Genomic DNA, 24,252 nt, shown 5'->3' with positions numbered 1-24,252 from the left:
CTTCCCTCCCTCCCTCCCTCCCTCTATTTCTCTGCATGGGTGAGGCCAGGTGTGGAAGTGAGGATAGCCTAGCTGGCTAATGAGCCTCTAGCATCTACCCCCTCCCACCCCGCGTGTGTGTGTGTGTGTGTGTGTGTGTGTGTGTGGCCAGGTGTGGATGTGAGAATAGCCTAGCTGGCTAATGAGTCCCTAGCATCTGCCTGTCTCAGTCTCACTATTGCTGAGATTACAGGCAGGTGCCTCCATCCCTGGCGTTTGAGTGGGTTCTGGGGACCTGAACTGGGATGCTCCTACAAACACTTTCTCACTGAGTCATTTCCCCAGCCAAAGGCTTCTATATTCTTAAAATTGTGTTAGTGCCACAAATCAGTTTAAATTTCCGAGGAGAAGGAAACTGAAGGACTTAGAAATCACACAGCCAAATGTGTGATAGTCATACAGTTTTATAAGTAGAACTATTTTCTTCTTGAGGTCTTTGATTATACTGTTAAAGAACATATCAGGAGAACGAGATGGAGTTCTGTTGAATGGGAGAGGTGACCTGCCAGAGAGCGCATATTTAAGGTTGGGTGGGGCCCCTTGTGGCTGGGAGGTGTGCTCTTTCAGGTGTCTCTCAAGCAGTTTCAGAGATTGCAGAGGTAGAGGCTTATTGCTTGTGACAATGTGTATTGCATTTATTAATCTGATGTCTGATCTATGAAGCACGCATATGTACGTTATTTCTTCAAGACCCTTTACAGTACTACCAAGCTGGTTTGTTGTTTTCTGCCACCAAAGGTGACAGGAAAAAATCATGTCCTTTGAGCCTCCTAATGGTTATATTCTCTTCAGTGGAGTGGGATGGGGAGGTGGCTTTGTGCTTTCTAATGACCAGTGAAGAATCTCTCCACTCTGTTGCTATGAGAGCGGAACCATGTTTTCTGGTTAGAGTTTTCCCTGGGTGATAGATGTGAACTGTGCTCCCAGATCTGAACACCTATTGACAGCCCAAAAGGCAACCTTGTTGGCAGACGTACTGTTCATTTTTAATGTAATGGCAATAACCATATCAGACACACTTCACCTCGACTCCTGTTCTTTCCAGAGGGGGTAAAAATCTACTGTAAGGGTCCAGGACAGGGTCACACAGAGCTCCAGTCTGAATGGTGACCATGGAGAGTGCACTAGTCTTCTCTGACCCATGGAATGTGCCCGCCTGGGTCAGAAAGGCATCTGGTTGCTCGTGGCTGCCCTCCCTCCTCGCCTATTTTTAGAGTCAGGCAATTGTGTGTTTTCTCCTTATCTTTCGGTGATATTCGGTTAGGATCTGTTTTTTGTTTCTGTTTTTGTTTTTCTTCTTGGAAGAAGAGGGGCCTGTGCACCTTTACTGATGAAAGATAATGTTTGAAAGCAACTGAACTCTCTGGAGAAAAGTGACCGGGAATGTCGTGTACTACTTTATTTACAGTGTGAAAGATCTGTTGTGCTGTTATAAATGTCTGAAGCAATGTGGCACGCCAGGACAGAAATAGGTTTCTGAGAAATGTGTGGTGTTTTTGTTTTCTGATACCATCCCAACTCTATCTACTGATCTCAGCGGACTTGTGCTGTGCAGATCCTCTGGCTCACTGCTCGCCCCCTTGCCCCCGTTCTGTTGCACAACCATGCCTTGCTTAAAGCCTTCTCTCCTCTTGAGTTCAGACATTTTATGAGTTGAAATTTATTAACTGCCCCCTCTGACATTTTCTTTAGAAGGCTCTATATTTTCATATACACTGATAAAATTCCAAGGCATATTTTTCTTATTATGTTTATTAAGTTCTCTGTGAACATAGTTAACAGGTTCAAATCCATTAAATCCTGATTTTATGATAATGTTTTTTACAAAGTAACCTTTCTTTTTATTAACTTGCTAATTGGTTTGGCATACTTGTTTAACTATTCAAATTTACAATGACTTTACTTCTAAGTGGTTGACTTTATGAATTTAAGATATGAGCAGTGGTAATGATATTTTACAAACTATTATTTTTCAGTATTACTCTTTTGCAGTTCTATTACTTACACTAGTCCATGTGAGAACACTCCCCCTAGTGGTGATTGAAGTAAATGCAGACAGTAATCAGCATTAAGTACATATTCTGACCAATAGAATCAACTAATAGATTAGTTCACTGTGTTTTGTACTGATTGCAGGGATATGCAGCATTCAGAACCAGGAATTTCACAATCCCATAATAAATAACAGCAACCCGCAGTGCTTCACAGTCCTGTGCTCTGTGTTACTACAATTAGAAAACAGATTAATTTCTTTGAGTGCAAAGAAGTTTTACTCTTGTGATTCAGTGACTTTGTTTTTCATTTGGCCCTTTGAAAATTTTATCTATATAAGAAAAGAAATAAGGAATTATTTTTCATAAGTGACACAAGTACTTGATTAGCAGATATTTTTGGTAAGATGCAAAATATTCTCTTTTACCCTAAGTACACGCAGACTTACTCCAGAATGTATTTGTGGTGTTAACCTTCACTGTTAACCCAACTCGATTTGGAGTTACCTAACAGACACACCCCTGGGCCTGTCTGTGGGTGTGTCTCCAAGAGATTTAACTGAGGGAAGACCCGCCCTGAATGTGGGTGGTACCTTCCCATGGACCCCAATTCCAGAACAAAGGAGAAAGCAAGCAAAGGAGAATTCATCTTTTTTTTGTTTGTTTGTTTCTTGCTGACTTTAGGGACAATGGGACTAGCTACCTCATGCTTCTGCCTCCGAGCTTTCTCTTCCGTGATTGACTATATCCCTTCAAACTATGAGCTAAAATAAACTCTTCCTTAAGTTGTATAAGTAGATAATTTGTCATGGCAACAAGAAAGGGAACCAATACAATACTTCTTAGAATAGCTCCCTGTAGGCTTAGATTTTTTAAGTCCTACTTTTAATAAGGGTTTTAATACGCTTCGACAACCCCCCCCCCATCCCAAACACTACCTGAGTCTGCCTCAGCAAAATACAGCGTGAGTCTGCCTTTGCAAAAGATCATGTGAGTCTGTGTCACATGACAACCAGAACCGTCCACTTCAGCTCTCAGCCTCAGCCTATGCTGGGAGTGTAGTTTATTTCCATGACTTCATGTAGGTGCAGACTCCTGCTTTCTATTTCCCAATGACCGGATTTTACCCAAGATATGTAAGCTCTCTAGTAAAACCTTCAATTAACTTGTAATGGCTTCCATGACACCTCAGAAAGAATAACCTTAAGCAAGTTTGCCTCACAAGTTGGCTCCTAATTGCTTTGAATTAAACTCAGTTGTCTCACATTCAGTACTCTGCTGAATCTTCCTCCCTGTCCTCAGCTCTGCTCATGAGCCGGCCTCGTGATTTACAGAGGAGCGTGAGGGAGGAGAGAGGAAGGAGGAAGTCAGCTACCCACAGCGCCATGCCTTCCCACACTGCCCTTGAAGCCCCTCGCCCCACTCACTGAACGGTTCCCTCTTCGGTTGTATTGTCTTTTCCCTTTTGCCGATTTAAGGACATTGTTCCTGTGGCTCTGCCCACTTCTTCCAGCTTACCAGTTTGCCCGTTCTCATCGGGCATTCTTCATCAGAAGCCATTCTTTGAACATCTTTATTTATAACGTCTTCTCTAGGTTTATTTTATTATTTCTTTGTGTATTATTAGTGTTTGGCCGGCATGTATCTCTGTGCACCAAGTAAGTGCCTGGCCCATGAAGAGGTCAAAAGAAAGCCTTAGGTTCCTTGGAACTGGAGTTACAAATGGTTGTGAGCTGCTGGGTGAGCGTTGGGAATGGGAGCTGTGTTCTCTGAATGAGTGGCAAGTAACAGCTGAGCCAAGGCTTCAAAGTTAGTCGGTTCCTGTTGTTGCAGGCTTTGTTCTTGAAACTGTCTACCCTAGTATAAGTTTTGTCTGCTGCCTATACTATTTGTGTGTGTGTATGTGCGCGCTCGCATGTGCGTCAAAACCACCTATGACCCCACATTGGTTATTCTGCTTTTACTGGCCTCAGGGTCCTCTTCTCTGATGTTTTTATCCCTGGTTCTTGATGCAGTTTCTTTTGTTCACATATCTTCAATCTTCCTCACTGTAACCATTTTGAGACGTGGGAGTGGGCCGAACCGGGGAATTTTCTGGGTCAATCACTTACCACATCTCTGTCTATTTCCCTCTGACACCTGCACAGAGCCTTTTTCCTTTGAAACTGTGTCACAGAGTAGAGGTCAGGGGACAGCCGTGGGCATCAGTCCTCCTGTTCACTGCTGAGTCAGAGTAGCTGGCCTTGGAATGTTGGGGGAGTTTGTCCCCACCTCCCGTCTCATGAGGGCTTGGGATTGCATGTGTGCTCCCCTGGTTGACTTGGCTTCTGGGGTTCTAAATGTAGGTTCTCATTCTTACTCAGGAAGCCTTCTACACACTGAGCATCTCCCCAGCCCCTATACGAAGTCTCTGGACAAAAGTCATCTAATCTTACGGCTTTAAAGGTCATCTATATGATAATAGTGTCACGATTTCTATGACAGCCATCCTCTCTCTTTGGAGGGATATAGATTCCGCTGCCTGCTGATACTGCAAAACTCAAAATTTATAGCCCAAGCCAAGCTCCTGATGCCTTCAGCTGCCCCTCTCATCCTACTGGATCTCTAATTCCTCTCAAACATGAAGTTATCCTGACACTCTATGTCCTGTTCCCCAACTCAGGGCTCTCAAAACCCACACTGTATCTTTAAGACAATACGGAGATGCCCGCTGCTGCTTGCCACCTCCCTGATGGTTGCTCCTGGGTGAGCTTTTCCTGGGTTGCCAGAGCTATCTGTGTTCCATTCATTAACCAAAGTGGTCCTTTGAAAACATAACTTAAATCATGTCATTTCTCCATTCAACCATTCGACAGCAAGAATAAAAGCTGAAGCCCTTTCAAGGCCGGCACAATGTCAATCTCTATGTCCCCACAATTACCTCAGTCCATTATCCTTGGTCATTCACTCAACCTGGCCACAAGGACTTCCTGCACTTCCCTGGACACACCAGGCAAGTTTGTGGCTCAGAGCCTTGAACTTGATGTTCTAACTGTTCAGAATGTGCTTCTCCCAGATTATCTGCAGGACCAGGTCCTTACTGGCTTGACTTTTACTCTGCATCTTACAGAGTTTTACAGAGGGTCCTTTCTCTAAAACGGTGAAGAGTCTTATTCCAATTCCTTCTTGGAAATTTTCACTCTCTAAAATCCTCAATATTTTACTCATCCTGCATAGAATTTCTCCTCCTCCTCCTCCTCCTCCTCCTCTTCCTCCTCCTCCTCCTCCTCCTCTTCCTCCTCCTCCTCCTCCTCCTCCTCCTCATATCTCTCACTTCTCCCTGTTTCCTGAAGGTCAGAATGTTTATATTGACACGGCCTCTTTCAGTTTCTTATATAGCATAGGACAGAATTATACTTCAGCTTTCATTAAAAACATTGCTGGCTAGTTTACTGTCCCACCATATTCAGGCACATTCCCACACTTTAGTTAAATTTTCCTTTGAGCTTACGTGTGAGATAAGTATTGTGATGTACGCTTTCCAGATGAAAAGCTGAAGACAAACGTAGACTGTAGACTCTTCTCAGGGCAGCAGTAGGTATTGGAGTGGGGGTGTCACTGAGGGCAAAGTTTATGCTCTGTGCTCTTTTCTTTTCTTTCTTAACCATAGCATGCAATGAATTGCATCTGTTTTTAAAACAATGGATTATTTGTGACAGGGACTATGACGACCTTTTTCTTCTAACTTCTTATCACCCGTCTCTGCTCTATTCTCCCTCTATCACTGGGCACCCCCACTTCTAAGGGGATTCTACTCTAATCTAATCATGTGATTCCTCAAGAGTTCCTTGGGAACCCCTTGTGTATGGCATAGGCTTCTGCAGTTTGAAATAGTCTTAGGCTAAGAAGATCCGTCTGGGGTGGAGAGTTGGCTCAGCAGGTAAGGGCGCTCGCAGATGACCAGAGTTTGGTTCTCACTGCTTACCTCAAGTAGCTCACAAGCACCTGTAACTACAGCTTTAAGGGCTCTGATGCCCCTTCCTGGCCACCGTGGTCACTCACATACATGTGCACATATACACATGCACAAATACACACAAACACACACAAACACTCACAAACACTCACAAACAAGGAAGTAAAAATAAACTAAACCATTAAGCTGCCCACGGAAGAAGTTCAATGTTACGAACAGTAAGACAGACTTGGGGAGAGAAGTTGGTATGACGGTGAAGCAGGTCTGCTCCATGCTATCTCGTACCAGGAGAACAGCGGCAGGAAACGTACCAGGAAACAGCTTTGCTCTTACTAGGGTTTGGAGCAAAGTAGCTGAGGGCTGCTAAGAACTATAAAGCCTGGGCTAAGAGGAAAGCAGCTTGGCTTATAGCCTGGAGATCAAAACTAAAGTTGCTCCTAGGAGTCTGCTTGAAGCCACAGAGCCTACTCTGCTTTCTTTGGCCCCAACGCCTCTCTTTTAATCTCGTTATCTCCTTTATTGCTTTAACTTTTGATGTAAGAAGTTTGTTTTGAAACAAGATGGGGTAGACCAGAGACTCCTCAAGGGCACCAAGGGCTTTGCGATTCTGTGATTTTTCACATTGTTCTATTGCTCTAGTCTACTTTGACTCTGCACCCACCCAGAATTAAACTTTATGTCTTACTGTGGAACATTTCCTTTGAAATAGTAACTTAGGGTTTTAAGGCAAATGCAAAGAATCTGGAGGAATTGTGGGAAAAAGTTAAAATCGAGGCCATACATGACAGCATATACCGGTATTCCCACCTACTGCGAGGCTGAGGTAATGGACTGTATGAGCTTCAGAATTTAAGATCAGCGTGCCTGCATGGGAAGACGTCATCTACAAATATTCAGATGACATTTTTTTTTCCAGAAGCCTCGCCCTCAGACTATCATGTGAGCTGGGTGTGCTGCCAAGGCAACAGTGTCTGGAGAAGTGGCTAAGGCTGGTAGTGTTTCTCTAATACCTACAAGCCGCTGCAGGGTGTGTGCACACTTCCCATCATCCTCCATTGTTTGATAATGAAATTTTTATGAAGCCCGATAGAAATGATAACATCGAGTCACCGAACTACTCTTCCTTAGAGTCCCTGATCTCACTTTAGCCCTTTCTAAGTCCAGCACTTCATGCTGCCTAGACAATCTATATTCTTGCTTACTCTTCTTATTTGTTTTTTAAATTAAAGTGGAGTTTGCATTCATTAGTAGCAGTGCCTGCGGAAGTTAGAAAGGGCATCAGGGTCTCCTGGAGCTGGAGTTACACGTGGCTGTGTGACATTATGCGTGCATGCTGGGAAATGAACTCCAGTTCTCTGGACCGCAGAGGCGTTCTTTACACTCAGTCATCTCTGCCACCCTTGTGATCTTGCCTCTTAAGCAGAGCAGGATTACAAAGAACTACCCTCCTCTGAGGCCATGGTCCTCAACCTTCCTGATGCTGCAACCTTTAAACACAGTTCTTCATGTCGTGGGAACCCCGATTATAAATTTATTTTGTTGCTACTTTATGGACTGTTATGAATTGTAATGTAAATATCTGATATACAGGATATCTGATATGTGATCTTCAAAGGGGTTGTTACCCACAGGCTTAGAACCACTGTTGTAAGGCATATGTTATTTACACGACAGACTCCATGTTATTTCTATATGTTCGGGGCTGCTTTGAACTGTAATTACAAGTTATAGGCAACTCTTTCAGTGTATTTGACATGTTTTGTAATATTTTCCCTCAGGGTTTATACTTTCATGTTAATACTGTGGTGCCCACTTTAGGCTATTAGAAAAAGATTGATAATGAACCAATCTGCTAGGCTGGCATCAAAGGACCTAGTTTATCTTTCAAAAGTGTTATTTTGTATATTCTTAAGTTCTCATTTGGATTCATTTAAAAATATTTACTGAAGTCTATCTGAGCCCTGGTAGGAAAATGACCTCATATTATAGATTAATCTTCTCTTATCTGTGTCCGTAAATTATTTATGTATTCATAAAATTCATAAATGCTAGACACGATTAAAGAGCAGAAAAAAGGGGTTAGTCATCAAAAATAAAGAATCTCTTTTTTTCTAAAAAAAATAAAAGCCAAAGTTTTGGTGCCTTCGTCCCGAGCAATCTGTATATTTCCTGACTGCAGACTCAGGAAATACTTAACTTTTGAAGCAATTACACTTGGGAAGTCTTCTCATTGGCAATCAGCTGGCTTCCTGATCAATGGTATCTTTCCTTGGGGCCTTTTGAATGCCAGGGTTTTATCTTGGGTTTTCTGAAACCTTTATTATCTGAAGTTTAGACAGATGTGTGGTAGTGGTAGGATTGGTGTTCTCTTGAGTTGGGCAAGCTGTAATTTGAAAGTACTAATATTTTTGAACATGTGAAATAATCATGTTTAGTTGATGATAAATAGCAACATGCCATCAAAGGGATGAGTAGTACTTTGGGAGAAGCTGGAGAGATCTAGAGTGTGGATTGCATTAATGCCCGAGTCTTGGTACTTGAATCCCTGCGTCCCTGGAGGTGTAATAGCAAAATACCAGCTAAAGGTGGCACTGGGCATTTTCTAAATGGCACCAGACACTTGAAAAAGCTCCCCTCCATGCATTGTTTGTTCAATGACCATGCATTTCTGGAAATGAATACTGCTAACAATGTAGATCTTTTCTGGCTTAATGTTAAAATGCTAAAGATTTTTCTCTCCTTCTGTTATTTTGACACTCATGTAGAGACAGAGTCACAGATTTTGGCTCTCTGAGTGAGACTTTCTGATCCTCTATGACCTTCTCATTCTTAAAACAATTCTCCTTTGCAGAGGTGAAACACCACTCCCCAGCGGTAGCTGAGAAAACATCCGCAGAGCTGGCCAAGAGATATAAACTTCCTAGTGTCTAGCAGGCTGGCATCTTTTTTAGTTTTGTTTCTGTTAGCGAGTAAATGTTACCCAGAATAAAAACGGTGCCTAGAATTAACTGTAAGTCTGAATCAGGCTGTGTGGGCTGCAGGCAGCATCTGAGCAGCAGAGATATTTGTTGCCACAACACAAGTCGCTGGAATGCACAGCTAGACTCTGTGTGGTGGGGTGCTCTGCAGCATTTCGGGGTGTTCTGGAAACACATGGGTACTTCCTACTGTACGTCAACAGTGAGCAGAGGGAGAAGCTGTGGTTCCCCAATTTTGAGGGGGCCATGTGTCTTGAATGTAAGCAGCATACACACACACACACACACACACACACACACTCACACTTGACAGTATTCATTCAAGTTCTGAGCCCAGGCTTTTCCTATTGGTCACAGAGAAGAATTCTGGTAAGACACATATTAGATTTTCTCTCACATAAAACTCATGTGTCACAGTACAGGAAAGAGATGTTGGAAAGATGTAACACATGCATGCACACGGGACTCAAATTTATTCAGCAGAATTAATAACTGCACAGATAAATACATGGCATTTAGTACTGTGCTGTAGGAGAATGCTATTAATTTACTGAAACAGGTCTGTGCCAGTTCTGGAGAGAGCCAATGCTTCTGGTGGATCCCATAAGCAAATAGAGAAAAAGAACATCTTGTGTGTGTGTGTGTGTGTGTGTGTGTGTGTGTGTGTATTTGTTTCTCTAATAATTCATCTCTCCACTGTGGATATCTTACTGGCCTCACTGTAATGATAATAAACAGTGTCCTTTCTCATGTGGGATGCTTGTACAAGCAGGGGCTATAGGGTGCTCAATTTCCTTTTCTGTGTCTTTCACACAAGAAAAAGCCCACACAGAGCTGGACCACCCTTAGCTTGGTTTTGTGGTTAGCGACTGTAGTCCAGGTCACTGAAGCTGTGGTGAATTATGGTCTGGGAGGAGATATTAAAGGCAATTGGAATCAACTTTATGGTGTAAACATGTTAAATTACTGGAAGGTTCCATTACCCACTCAGTTTAGAATTCAGGGTGGCAGACTCTGCTTATGTAAATGGAGCCCTTTACTGAATCCCACTGAGGTGCTGGGCCTTTTCTGTGGTCCCAGAGAAGAGTCCAGCAGCTGTAGTAGTTCAGTCACTGGCTCGGCTTTCACTGTAGAGCTCTCAGTTCTCCATAAAGAATAGTCCTGAGGGCTTGGCCAAAAGCAGTGGTGAGCTGGCTGTATGCAGTCTCACGTGTAGAATCTAACTCTGCGGCTATGCCCAAATTATTTAAATGGAAGTAATGAGAATGTTTTTTAAAAGCACAAGTGCAAAACTTCCTACAAAGGCTGGAGAGATGGCTCAGGAGTTAAGAGTTTACTGTTCTTCCAAAGGACCCAGGTTTGATCTTTAACACCTACTTGGTGGCTTACAATCATCCCTAACTCCAGTTCAAGGGATCTGAAGCCACCTTTGGCCTTTGTAGGCATCAGTCATGCATGCAAAGTACATATGTATATGTGTGTATATATATATGTATATATATATGAATTTTGCAGAGACTAATACATATATATATATTCTGATATGTCTATATATATCAGAAACATTAGCCATAGGTTATACATATATATGTATAACCTACATATATAATATATAGTATGTAGTATGTAGTATGTAGTATGTAGTGTGTGTGTAGTATATATACTCTAGATCCTTGAAGCTTAGGGATCCTCGTGTTGATAATCAGATGAAGAGTGTTTCCTCAGTTTACAGAATTGACAAGGAGGAATAGATCATTCTACTAAGGCTGTATTCTACCGACTGAAATAAGTGTACTTTATACGGTCGAGTTGAGTGGCAGCTGCTCACTCTCCAACACTGTGGGCTCTTCAAGTGACGTAAGCCTTGTCCTAAGTAGAAGACAGGGCTAAGCCTCTGAGATGCATGTTAGCACTCGATGTGACAGAAGATTATGGCAAGGCACTGCACAGATAGTATGGGGAGTTTACCCCACAGGGAATCTTCATGTTTGTCTGCTGACACTCCCATTGTTTTAAAACAGACTCTCCTGACACTGAATCCTAAGTAACTGTGAACAAGAAGAAATCCTGGTCTTGACACATTCTCTAGAAGATTTAAGGACAAGACACACATGTTAAAATATGGAGCAACCCTCAGAATAATATGGCTGTTCCTTTTTCCCAAAACAATAGAAAGAATTCTGCAGGGACTCATACTTGGGATCGGCTATGATCTAGGAATTATTCTATGTGCTTTGGAAGCTGGGGAAAAAATAAAGACAGACATCTCCATCCTTTGAAAACGTAAATTCTATCTCTTTCTTTCATTATCAGTCCTACAGAATTGAAAAGATCTGGAGGTATGCTGGTTGTGTCTGGGCGTGCGTGTGCACTGAAGTGGTGGACATTTGATTCCCTCTAAGGAGCTGTTTAACAGTTTCGTAAAATCCTCTGTTCTTTAATATTCCTGCATAAGGTGTTTGAGAATTGCAGCCCTCCTTGAGTTTAGTCCTGATGAGGGCATCTGGTTTTGCTTTCACTGTTGGAATGCCAGTTTATTTCAACAGAGGCACATTCCAACTTTTACCTACAAGTAAAAGGTATCACTTATTGAAGGATCCATGGCCTAAATAATCATGTTCTGTTTTGGACAAACTAGTACATTTGTTGTTTTTGAGATAGTGTCTCACTCTATAGCCCACGCTAGCCTCAAACTCATATAATCTCTCCTGTCGCAGCCTGCCACCAAGGAGTTCCAGGTATGAGTCACCGTTCTTGACCGATACTAGTATAGTTAAAGTAGGAAAATAGAATACTCTTTTTAAACTTCAATTTTCCCCTGAAGCAGATTATTTCAGAGTAGTGTCACTTTGCCAGCTCTGTCTCCTGTATGTAGGCGCTGCAGTACTTGAAACTCTATTCTGTCGGCGCCCAGCAGTTCAGGTAAACAGAAATGATCTTAGGACACGCCGCTTAACGGAGGCCTTCAATTGTCTCCCCAGGTTCCGGATGTGATCAGTAGCATCAGGCAGTTATCCAAGGCTGCCATGAAGGAGGACTCCAAACCCAGCAAAGATAACGAGGATGCCTTCTACAACTCTCAGAAGTTCGAAGTGCTCTACTGTGGGCGGGTGATCGTGACCCATAAGAAGGCGCCCTCCAGCCTCATTGATGACTGCAAGGACAAGTTCAGCCTGCATGAGCAACAGCGACTGAAGCTGCAGGGCGAGAGAGGTGGTGACCCCGGGGATGAGATGGGAGTCCTTGAGGCTGAGTCTCCTGAGTCTCCGGACGACAGCCTGCCCGAGAAGGCAGATGGTACAATCGACAGCCCCCGTGCCCTGCCCTCCCTGGCTAGCCTTCCTGCCTTGGCCAGTCAACCTGCACTAGCCAGCTCTCGGGTTTGCTTCCCAGAGAGGATTTTGGAAGACTGTGGCTTTGATGAGCAGCAGGAGTTTCGATCTCGGTGCAGCAGTGTCACAGGCGTCATGCAAAAGAAGGTTCATGAGAATAACCAGAAAACACAGCCAAGAAGGAGGCACGCAAGCGCACCCAGTCACGTGCAGCCCTCAGACTCGGAGAAGAATCGGACCATGCTCTTCCAGGTAGGCTGGCAGGGAGTTTTTGGCCTACAGCTTCTAAAGATTCTGGGCAGCTATAGTTCTTTCCTGGTCAGTGCATGTGTGCGCGAGTGCATGTGTGCGTGTGTGTGTGTGTGTGCGTGCGTGTGTGCGTGTGTGTGTGTGTGCGCGCGTGCGTGCGTGTGTGTGTGCGTGTGCGTGTGTGTGTGTGTGTGCGCGCGTGTTATCCACATGTGCTTGAGTGCATGTGGAGGCCAGAGGACAACCTTTGGGTACCATTCCTTAGGCATGATCCACCTTGTTTTGTTTTGAGGCAGGTTCCCAGGTTACCTGCCTCTTCTTTCTCAGCACTGACCTTACAAACACTTGACTATGTCATGCGTTGCTTTGCTTTGCCTTGCGTTCTTTTTTTTATTTTAAAACTGGACTCTGGGAATTGTCCTCTTGCTGCATTTGAGAGATTAAGCTATCCTCCCAGTAGTCCTGCCCTGTCTCCCTCCTCTCTGCTCACCCCAGTAGCCTCAGCAAACACTTCTACCTTCGTTTTTCTCCTCACAAGGCAGAAGAATGAGAGAAAGAACACAGAGGCATCATGGACCCCAGAGAGAATGAAAGACTTCTCTTAACTTCTGAGATGAATCATGTGACAGATACTAGGTGTCCATCACCAGTGTCTGGCATGGGTTGACTCCTAAATACATTCTTTAATAAAACTAGCATCTTAGTAATTATTTTAAGGTGTGGATCTTGGAAGGCAGGATAAGGCGTGGAACAGAACAAAGTGAGTTCTTCCAGAGAGAGGAGTTGCAGGGACTTACAGATGTCGTTCATAGAGCGTACTGATTTACTCTGCCACCAGAAACGGAGCAGTAAAGAAGTACCATTGGCTGGATAATTCACTAGGTCAATTATTAAGTCACTTGATACAGCTACATTCAAAGTAAAAGATCATTTTCTGTGTGAGAAAGGGGGAAAGAAGGGGTTCATGGCATATGCAGATGTGTTGTATTCCTTCTTACTCTCTGCCCTATTCCTTTGAACCTAGAATTCTTTTATCAGGTGGGCTGGCAGACAGCAAGACTGCCATTCTCTCATTTCTGCCCCCTGCAGTGCAAGTATCTGCAAGACCAAGACCACCTTGTTAAGTGGGTGCTGGGACCCAAACTTAAGTCCCCATGTTTGCATAGTTCTTAGCGCTGCTGGGGCACAGTTATTTTAGTCCCTCTATGAGATAACTTTTTATTTAAAAAATAGTTTAAAAATGTACAGGGTCATGGGAAATGTCATTTCACTTATAAGATTGAATATGGGGAAGATATGGAGTTAGTCTTTTTTTTTTTTTGTGTGGTCTTGTAAAGTCCCCATCTAGGCTTGTGGTCAGAGTGGCTCTTGCTTTTCTGTAGTGTGTGTGAAGTCAGTTTCCCCTCTTCTCTGGGCTGCCTGAGTTGTTCTGAATCAGTCATAGTTCTTTCTGTTAGCCTTTTGGGATATTTATTTTCTAACATTTTAACTAAGCTCAGTCCTGTATATATCATTTTATTGACTACATTTGAGAACATCTTATAATGCAGGTTAATAATCGATGACTTTAAGATTCATGATTTGACTTCAGGTTGCATATTGAGAAAGTTTTGCTTTTGAATTTTTTATTTTATGTGTCTGAGTGTTTTGCCTGCATATGTCGTATATGTATGTGTACCATGTTTCTGCCCGGTACCTACTGAGGTTGGAAGAGGCCATCAGATCCCCCAGAGCTGAAGTTACGGACAGTTGTGAACTACCAGGGAATTGAACCCAAGTCCTCTACAAGAGCAATATGTCCTTTTAACTGCTGAGCCAACTATCCAGCCCCAGGTTGCACATTTTTTGAAAAGGAATTAATTTCTTAATTCCTTTAAATCCTTTTAAAAAAGGATTTCTATTCTTTGGCTTGAATTGTAGAATCTAAGATCGCTTAATTTCCCGACAAAGGAAAGAAATGTTTTGAGACAGCTAATTTTGGGTTGAATTATCTGGTGGAACACATTAGAAATAGGTTTGTCTGGACCACATCATTGAATGGCTGTTGTTGCATATTTAATTGCCAAGTACGGTCTAGGTCCTCGAGAGCGTAAATAACTGGAGTACGTTCCTTTACCTTTAAAGGTCGGCCGCTTTGAGATTAACCTCATCAGTCCAGACACTAAATCAGTTGTGCTCGAGAAGAATTTCAAAGATATCTCCTCTTGTTCTCAGGTATGTATCACGTCACAGCACAGTGACTGAAGAAACCAATTGTCATGTTCCAGAATTAGCCACAACAGCTGGGCCTACATGGATCATGTTATTGTTTTTGTGTTAAGTTTTTTTCTTTCCTGTCATTGCCTCTCCTTTTCTTTCCCTGAGCCATGAACCTAGGACTTTTCTTACACATGATGGGACAGTTGCTCCGTCAGTCAGCCCCAATTTAAGGAAAAACACGTTAAAAAAAATTTAGCCCTTACAATTAAAAGGTACTCCTGTGTTTGTCTCTATGACAACATACTCCTTCCCAGGACCTCAGTGTCTGCCATCCACTTTTCTTTCAGCTCTCTGATTTTGTGATGTTTCATCCAGTCCCTTCCACTGGGGGCAGTTTTGTGGTGGTGAATTCTTCTGAAAATACCTCACAGTGAGAGTGTTCCTCAGACTCTTGGGCTGTGCGTCTTGAGGGCGTCACCAAGATATATTTATTCTTTATCCCACAGCATGTGATAAAAGGAGAAGTAGTCTTTTCAGTGTGTGTCACCATAAAAGGTAGATTTTGAAAAGAATCTTTTGGAACTTTCATTCTTTTATTTTTTTACTCCATAAACTATTGTGCTTATGACTTCAAAAATAATTAATAACTGATAGATACAAATGTGTATAATATTAGTCATCGATGATAGTAATGTTTTTCAACATCTACCCCAAAATTTGAGCTAGTTAAATATATTGTAAACACGTCAGCAAAGAAGGTGTATTTAAGTCAAAATGTGGAAAGGTTATGTATTCAAAGACAACTCTGTGGGATGAAGAATTCATTGCCTTTTGATTTTTCCTGTGACTTAAAGTGCTTTAAAAGAATGTGTTTTTTTACAAGGTCTCTACATTTGATGTTGAAAAATATGAGCTGGAGAGATAGCTCATCTGTTAAAGACAAAGGATCATACTTCTAAACTTAGAAAAATCATACATGTTTTATATATCATGTTTATTTGAATTTTGGAGTCAACAATACTTTTGGTGTGGGATTATGACTTTCTTTTGATGACAAGGATTTATTTATGTTTTATTAGTTGTTTACTTTAGCTAATCTACCTTCATTTCTAATACCTTGTTTTGATATTGTTCCTGAAATAGGAAATTTTGTTGTCTTAAACATTTTCTGTTCTAGCAACTTAGAGAAGAGTAGCATTTGAACATAGGAAAGTTATATTGCAAACTTTGAAATTCTTATTTAAGAAACAGAAATTTTGTGGGTATATGAGTTTACTCCCTAAAATGCTAATTAAGTGTTCTTGCAGTTGTCTGTTTATGAGAAGATCCCCACAAGATCACAAGTCTTTTAGGGGCTAGTGATTCATGGTGAGAACATATCTCATTTGGTGGGACATTAGATGCTCATATAGCCCTTAGGTGCTCAGTACACATGGCCACTGTGAATGAGCCTGTCTCTATAGCTGGCCTAGTTCCAAGTGCCACAGTGAAAGTGATGGTTACCCATGTTTAACTCAATGCCAAGGGGGCATCTTTGAAGGCAGCATCTCCTGCCTCTACTTTCCCTAAGCTGCCCAGGAAGTATGCCTCAGTGTGCATCGATTATTCAAATGAACATAAACACACACAAAGACGGATGTGGAAGTTCGAATATGATCTTCTCCTTTTTCCATTTATTGAAGACAAACTCTGAGTTATGATATTTTGGTTCAGGAAACAGTCAGCAACAAGGAAGCTGGTGGCAGGCAGCCTGTCACGGCAGTGTCTGGTCAGCCCCTTTTCTCCAGCCAGTCTTATAATAACTTCCTTGCAGGAGATGAATGGATACAAGGTAGCCGTGTTCAGTAACTGGCTTGCTTCTGAGTCCCTTCCACTTACAAATGTTTCTTTCTTTGAAAGGGCAGTGGTGTGACTGTTTTTCTACTCATTATGGAGTCAGGGAGTGCTTGTTTTTTTCTCCTGGAAGCATTGTCAACATCTGAAGACTCACTGAGCTGATGAGGCCCTGTGAGGTCCCCACTTAGCACTAAGCCAGAAATGAAAGCTCTTTCTCCAGAGTTGTGCCCGGTGGAGCTCATTTTACCTGACTTACGGCCTCACCTCTCTCAGCTGATTTCTCTTTTGCCGTGTCCACTGGATAGACAGAGTATAGCATAACAGGAAAGAACAGTGGTCACTCTTGCTAGAACACTCTTGGAGCCACCACAGCAACTTGTCGACTCTCACACCTTTCTCAAAGTGGGCACCATTGTGTTATTTTGTAATGAAACCAACCAACCAACCAACCAGCCAGCCAGCCAGCCAGCCAGCCAACCAACCAACCAACCAACAGGAACAACAACAACAACAACAACAACTACCACCACCACCAGGAGCCTTAGAGACAGTTTTCAGTAACTCAGCATAGTATCTTAAACCATTAGCTTAGCCAAAATTTAAGTGCAAATTTGTCCCCCAGGACCGTTTTCTTTTTATTTGAATATAGGTGATATCAGACACACTTAGTATTTTCCATCAACTTAGCTTTTCAAGTCACCGTGCTTGCTGTTGAAGCAAGGAGCTGATTACTTACTGGCCTCAGTGTGTATTCAGACTCAAGTTTGACATTTTTAAAAGTTTATTTTGAAAACCTATTCATGTATTATTAATGTGTGCACATGTGTGTATAAGTGCGTTTGCATGTGTGTGTACGCCGCAGCACATATGTAGAGGTCAGAGGATGATTTTGTGGCGTTCATTCACACCTTCTACCTTTATGTGGATTCCAGGGAGTGAACCCAGGTTTCTAGTCTTGTATGCCAAGTGAATTCACTGCTGAGCCATCTCACCTCAAAGGCTGAATTTTTAATTAAAGTAAATCTAGCCGAAATTCTTATCTTAGGTAAAGTACAGTAATTTGTGAATGTGGATAATTGGTACCTGCAATAATGAACAGACGAGCGAATATGAATATCAATCTCTCTCTATGTGCTCTCTTGAGTATCTATAAATTGACAAATGTTCCAGAAAGTTCCATACGAACTTTATAGAATTGTGTATTTAATTTGAGAATTGTCACTTGTACTTTTCCTGAGATTCGTATAGCTCCACGTAGAGTAGGAAGGGGTTTATGGTGAATCATTGTTGTTCTAGCACAATACATTGAAAAGTCGTTACAGGCAAACAGCATGTTTTCATTATTAGAAGTGGATCACAGAAGCACAGAAAGCGAAGGGTCTGAGTGGATGTCTCCCTTTATCTGTTGTAGTAACCGGTATCCTGTGAGCCTGCTATGACACTATGTCTTCAGTCTCATTGCCATGAGGGAGACATTCGTAGACTTAGGAAAGTGTAGAAGTCGATCTTTGCAGAACACATTCCCATAAGCACTGCTTGCGTTTCTTTCCCGTCATCTAGGGAATCAAGCATGTCGATCACTTTGGCTTTATCTGTCGGGAGTCTCCGGAGCCGGGGCTGAGCCAGTATATCTGTTATGTGTTCCAGTGCGCCAACGAATCTCTGGTAAGTGGGCTGCCACCTCCCGGGTGCCTCTGCCAGTGGATCCCTCTGTCTTACAGAAGTCCCATTTGTTGGGGACCAGTTTTCAATGAGGAAAAAGGCCACCTAGAGAGATGTTCCTACTCTGGAAGGATGCACAAGTGTAGAGAGTCACAGACAGGTCCGAGTGACACTTTTAGGTGTAGGCACTCTCTTGGCTTTAGCAGACACTATTGTATAACCACAGTTTTGTTTGTGTGTTTGTTTTTTCTGTTTTTTTTTTGGTGGGGGGAGGGGGAAGAAATGACTACAAACAGGAGAAAAGCTGCTATGTTTCCTGTTGCTTAAAGACAGTGACAAAAGGACTAATCTCTTTTCTTTGTGGATATAGCATCAGAAATTAGACAATAGTTCCATCAAGAGAGTAAAGAACTTGTCTTAGGTTTCAAAACACTAAGTTTATTTGGTTTCTTTGGAATTTTCAAGTTCATTTTCTTCTAAGGGCCTTCCTTATTCCTCTCTGTTTGAGAAGAACGGTATAAGGCAGACTTGGAAATACATCTGGTCAAGAAATATGTTGATTTTTTTCTCCTCAATGTTTTTTCTGTTTTTCCACACACACAGCCTTCCCTTTCATTGTGATACAAACCTACAGAGGTCTACATCACCACTATTAGATGAATTTATGGAAAAAAATAATTTTTATATTTTCATTATGTGAATGTGTACGTGTTTGTGTAAGCAAGGATGTTTCATGTATTTATGTGTGTGCACATGTGCATGTATATCCATATGTATGGAGATCAGAGGACAATCTTGGGCATCATCATCCGGAATGTCTATTTTCTTTGTGGTCATTGTGATGGTTTGTGTATGCTTGGCCCAGGGAGTGACACTATTAGAAGGTATGGCCCTGTTGGAGTAGGTGTGTCACTGTGGGTGTGGACTTTAAGACCTTCATTCTAGCCCCCTGGAAGCCAATCTTCCATTAGCAGCCTTCAGATGAAGATGTAGAACTCTCAGATCCTCCTGCACCATGCCTGCCTGGACGATGCCGTGTTCCCACCTTGATGATACTGGACTGAACCTCTGAACCTGTGAGCCAGCCTCAAATATTTGTTGTCCTTTATAAGACTTGTCTTGGTCATGGTGTCTGTTCACAGCAGTAAAACCCTAACTAAGACAGTCATCAATTAGGCAGGGCTAGCTAGCCAGTAAGCCACAGGGACCCTCCTGTCTCCATCTCCCTCCCCAGCACAGTGATTGTAAACTCAGCTACCACACCCAGCATTTTAACATGGTTGTAGAGATTTACCTCAAGTTTGTAAATTAAGTACTTTACCAAATGAGCTAAATCCCAGCCTATCACCCCAATTTTTTTAAACATATACTCCTCCTACCAGCATGTTTCCCATATACAATGGTTTCAGGCCACACTGTGTGCTTCCTGGCGCTTGTTACACTTAACTCTGACCTTCACATGCCTGATAAGAAGACCTGGGAGTGAGCTGGCACAAAGGTGCTTTCTGACCTCTGGGTCTCCAGGTTTCTCTCTAGGGAATAAGAAATGCCTATTTCTTCTTATTCTAGAAACTTACATTTGAACTTCATTTTTTCCTCTAGATAGTTAATGTTATTTAATAAACATCCAGGTAAGTTAGATTCCAGTTAGGGGCCAGGACTGAACTTTGTCTTTAAATGGTCATAGTGGGCAGCCTGATGCTTGGCTCCGCACACCCTGATCACAGCTCTTCAGTTAGGCAGGCTCCTTTTCTTGCTGTCCTTCATGTTTTTGACCTTTCTATGATCACATTGTTCATAAGGTCAGAGGTTATCCTGGTCCAAGGACAATCAGAGGTGCTTACTGTATCCTTTGCTCAAAAGAGAGAACTTGGTAAAACCCACTTATTAATGATGATGTTTTCAGGCTTTATTTCATTTTTAGAGCTTGGTTGGTTTTGTTTGTTTTAGAAACTGCCAATAGCAATAGAAGATGTGGCATTTGCAGCCTTTCCACATCCAGCCGGTGCCACAGACCACACTGGCTGTGTGTGCCTTCTTGTTTCACGAGGCACTATCAGGCTTAGTTTGGGTCTCATTATTTTTAAGAAGGGCCAAGCTAAGATCTTTTAAGGACCCTTTTTTCAAATTTTATCAGTCAGATTCTTAACCCCAACATGTGGCATTGGAACTGCAAGTCAGAAGAAAAATCCAATGTGCACTTCCTGTGAAATAGTGGGTGACTGGGCCCTGACCAATAGAGCAGAAGAGTCAAGTCAGTAACACCCAAGGGAGCGGCTTGATTCGTGAGTGGGTTGGCAGTTGTAGAAGACACAATATTCCTGATCACATATGTTGACGGGTCTTCTTGGAACACCAACTCTACACAGTCACTGTTTCCTTTTGCTTCTTTGTAACAACTGCAATGAGTTTGGGAACCAGACAGTTCTAGGATGGGTTCCACCAGGCTATGCACTGGTTGAGACGCTTCCTTATGGCTTCTCCCTTCTCCCTAAGGAGGAGGTTAATATTGTCTCACAAATGCTTAAGTTTTATAGAAAATTATCATTTCTTCAAAGCTCTTTCTCCAAATTGATTGAAAGAATGTCAAAAAGGTTATATTTACTAATAAACAATCCTCATAGACTCCAAACACATATAGAAAATATTCAATTACAGTATAATTAAAGTAAGTTAAAGAAGAAGAAAAAAATTATGCTACTCTTGATCTAGAGTTTATGTGAACTTAACCTTTAGTGATATAAATAAGAATATTTCTAATAAAATATTGGCATACTGATTGAAGAATAATCTAAAAGTTATCTTTCTCTCACATCTCATGTGAATGAAAAAATAAATCTTTAGCATATGAGGAACAAGTATTGTGTGGAGAATAGATAGGGACAGAGTCCAGTTTGGGGGTCCTGTGGGAGGTGGTGCGGAAAACAAACTGATGTTCTAAGTAACAGAGCTGATTTATAGATGTTTTTTATTTGAAGAAAAATACAAGTGTTGATATTGTTGACCTCGGAACAGGAGGCATGGGACATGGCTGGGCACAAGAACAGTGGTATGAGCATTCAAACATGTGGTGGGTGTGCTTCAGAGGCTCAGATTTAACACATACCGGGAACGCTCCATCGTGTGACTAGTTAGCCTCTTTAGCTGAGCGTTGCCTTTTATTGGCAGGTGCTAAAATGCTAGTATTCATTGACTACCTTGAAACATTGAAGGCACTTTGAAGCAAAAAGATGGCTGTATGCTCTTCAGTTATTTTTATCTAAAATGTAACATAATGCTTAAACTTGGTATATCTTTAGATATTATCTTCACTATAGACTGTCTTATTATTAATATGAATGAACTTTTTCTGGCTGATCTCATGCTGTTTGGAGAGACAGGAACTGTGCCAGCTTGTGACTGCCAAGAATGCTTGCTTTTTGTTCGTATGACTGACATTTCTGCCTGTCCATTTGCTTTTGCCCCTTTGACATGACCTGTGATGTTTTCCTTGTATTTACAATGCCCTGATGTGAAATTTTAAGTGCACTAACCTTGTGACAGAATTTATAGGCTATCTGAAAAAGTGTTGGGTTTTAGAAAAGGAAACCTGTAATATTTTGTACGTTACATGGAGTTTTTAATAGTATTTTAATAGTATTTGTGGTAAAGACGTTAGAAGTCACATTTTATTTGTATTAAAATGGCTTCTTGTTTCATCTGGAAATAGAGAAGAAAACACAGACATCCAATATTTCTACAGGAAATGCTTCACAAGAAACATTTAAGAAACAAACACCACACACACACACACCACACACACACACACACACACACACACACACACACACAGAGGAACACACACAGTATTTTTATGTAAGGAATTTGTTTATGTTATATATTTAATGTACAAATTATATATATACACATCATACACACAGACACACAGACACACAGACACACAGACACACACACACACACACACACACACACACATATATATATATATATATATATATATATATATATGCTATATACTACTCAATTCATTGACAGCCCCTGCAGTATCTGACATAAATAAGAAATAAGAAATGGAATAAAGAAGCATATGCATAAATAATTAAATTTCTTTTGAATAGAAAACTAGGTAAATGTAATAAAGATACAAAGGTGTTAAATACTTTTAGTTCTAAAACTGGGGAATTTTTATTTTTAGTTGTTGTATAAAGTGACAGTTTAGGAAAATCCATCTTTATAGAGTGTTGTAAAGTTATTCCTCTGCTTCTCTGAGGCTCGTCATACCATGAACTACAACAACGATGGCTGGATGCTTTGGTTTTTGAAGTCTCCTTTCAGTTTTACTGGGCTAGTAAGGTTTTTGTATGTCCCAGGTTCCTCTTATCTTTAAATAAAGAAGATTAATATTCTTTAAGAGCAAGTTATTCCTAGACTTGGTTATGGCAGAAAGGGAAGAACATAGTGAGGACATATTGTACTAGTCATGAAAGGAGGCTTTGCTTACCAGACCTGGCTGAGATGAGACCTTTGGGATCCAACATCTCTGCCATGAGGGTCTTAGAATTTTACCAGAATCCTACAAAATATGGGGACATCTTCCCTTCCACTAGTGATTACATCACAGAGAAGATGCTCAAGCTTGAGGAAGATGAAAAGCTACTTCAGAAGAGTAACTAGGACACTAGATAGTTGGTTCCAGTGCTGGCCCAGTTCAAGAGCAATGCAGAAAATAGGCTGACCCTTCCAGGCTGCTGACCCCACAGTGCGAGAGCCAGTTCTTAGGAGTTTAGGTGTAAGAACTTAGAATCACAAAGTATAAGTAAGATGGTAATAAATCAGGCAGTGTAATCACGAGGCCAACAGTACTCATAGACTTGCCCACTGGTATTTAATTTGAGATTATCCTCAGAGCTCTACTCAAACCGCGCTTTGTTTACACTAAGCACAACCTAGAAGAATAGGGTGTCTATTAACACAATTTAACACGACTCTAATTTGTTGTTCCCAATATATCCACAAGGAAACTTCCAAAGAGACGTTTTATCTGATAAGTCATTTAATTAAGCAAAGACTTGATCTGCTAATTAAACTGTCTGTGATAGTGTAGCCGCCTGTGGGACTTGAAAATAGCAATCCAATAATAGATCTATATTATATGCCACAGACTGCAGTGGTCTTATTTCATTTAGCTCTTAATTATATGGATGAAAGATCTGACTTCAAGACTTGCTGTTTGTTCTCTGCCAGCTTGGTTAGTCATAAGAATTATATTATTTATTATTCAGTCAGCCATCTATAAAGGCTCACATTGCTGTTGGGTTTTTTTTTTTTAATGTTTCTGTGAAAGCCAATTTTTATAGACGCAAGTTTTGTCTCTTCTCGTAGGTGGATGAGGTCATGCTGACTCTGAAGCAAGCTTTCAGCACCGCTGCTGCGCTGCAGAGTGCCAAGACGCAGATCAAGCTGTGTGAGGCCTGCCCCATGCACTCTTTGCATAAGCTCTGTGAGAGAATCGAAGGTACCATAGAACATGGCCTTGGCAGGAGACGAGTTTGCTTTGGCATCTTGACACACTGAAGTCCCCCTGTTATTGAGTAGTTCTTTGTTTCTCTGTGAACAAGAACTCCCAGAGCATTTCTCAAGCCTAGTCAAACTCAAACTCAACGGTGCTATCAGTCGCTTCGGCATGCTTGCCTTTCTCCCTCTCCTTCTGAAGGCAAACTCAAGCCAAGAGCTTGTATTTCCCACAGTTCTTATGTCTGGCTGTATGTGTGCACAGTGGGAACTGAGCAAACATTTGCTGAGTGAGGGAAGAGATGCAAACTCCCTGAAGACTGTTCAGCTTTTCCTTTTGTTTTCTCTCTCTCACTTGGTGATATATTCCTTTATTCTGAAAGATGAGAACTGTAGCAAAGCTTGCTTGGTTTCTAGGATCTTTGGAAGAGTTAAGATAATGGAAGTGATATCATGAAGCAAGTTTTTTGTTTTCTGTTTTTTTTTTTTTTTTAAAATCT

General features: G+C 41.7%; 1 protein-coding gene across 4 annotated transcripts in view; it reads left to right on the top strand.

Moving 5' to 3' along the window:
• Tbc1d4 (TBC1 domain family member 4) overlaps positions 1-24,252 on the top strand; it is a 167,486-nt gene that overhangs the window by 90,464 nt on the left and 52,770 nt on the right. For all 4 annotated transcript variants that reach the window (XM_028771293.1, XM_028771280.1, XM_028771271.1 and 1 more), the window contains exons 2-5: positions 11,945-12,547; positions 14,669-14,758; positions 18,140-18,244; positions 23,624-23,756. In XM_028771293.1, the coding sequence (XP_028627126.1) occupies positions 11,945-12,547; positions 14,669-14,758; positions 18,140-18,244; positions 23,624-23,756 (931 nt within the window). The remainder of the gene's footprint in view (positions 1-11,944; positions 12,548-14,668; positions 14,759-18,139; positions 18,245-23,623; positions 23,757-24,252) is intronic.

The sequence above is a fragment of the Grammomys surdaster genome, unplaced genomic scaffold, assembly GCF_004785775.1.
Source record: "Grammomys surdaster isolate TR1022 unplaced genomic scaffold, NIH_TR_1.0 65, whole genome shotgun sequence".
NCBI classification, from domain to species: domain Eukaryota; kingdom Metazoa; phylum Chordata; class Mammalia; order Rodentia; family Muridae; genus Grammomys; species Grammomys surdaster.
This window is presented reverse-complemented; position numbering and strand designations above follow the sequence as displayed.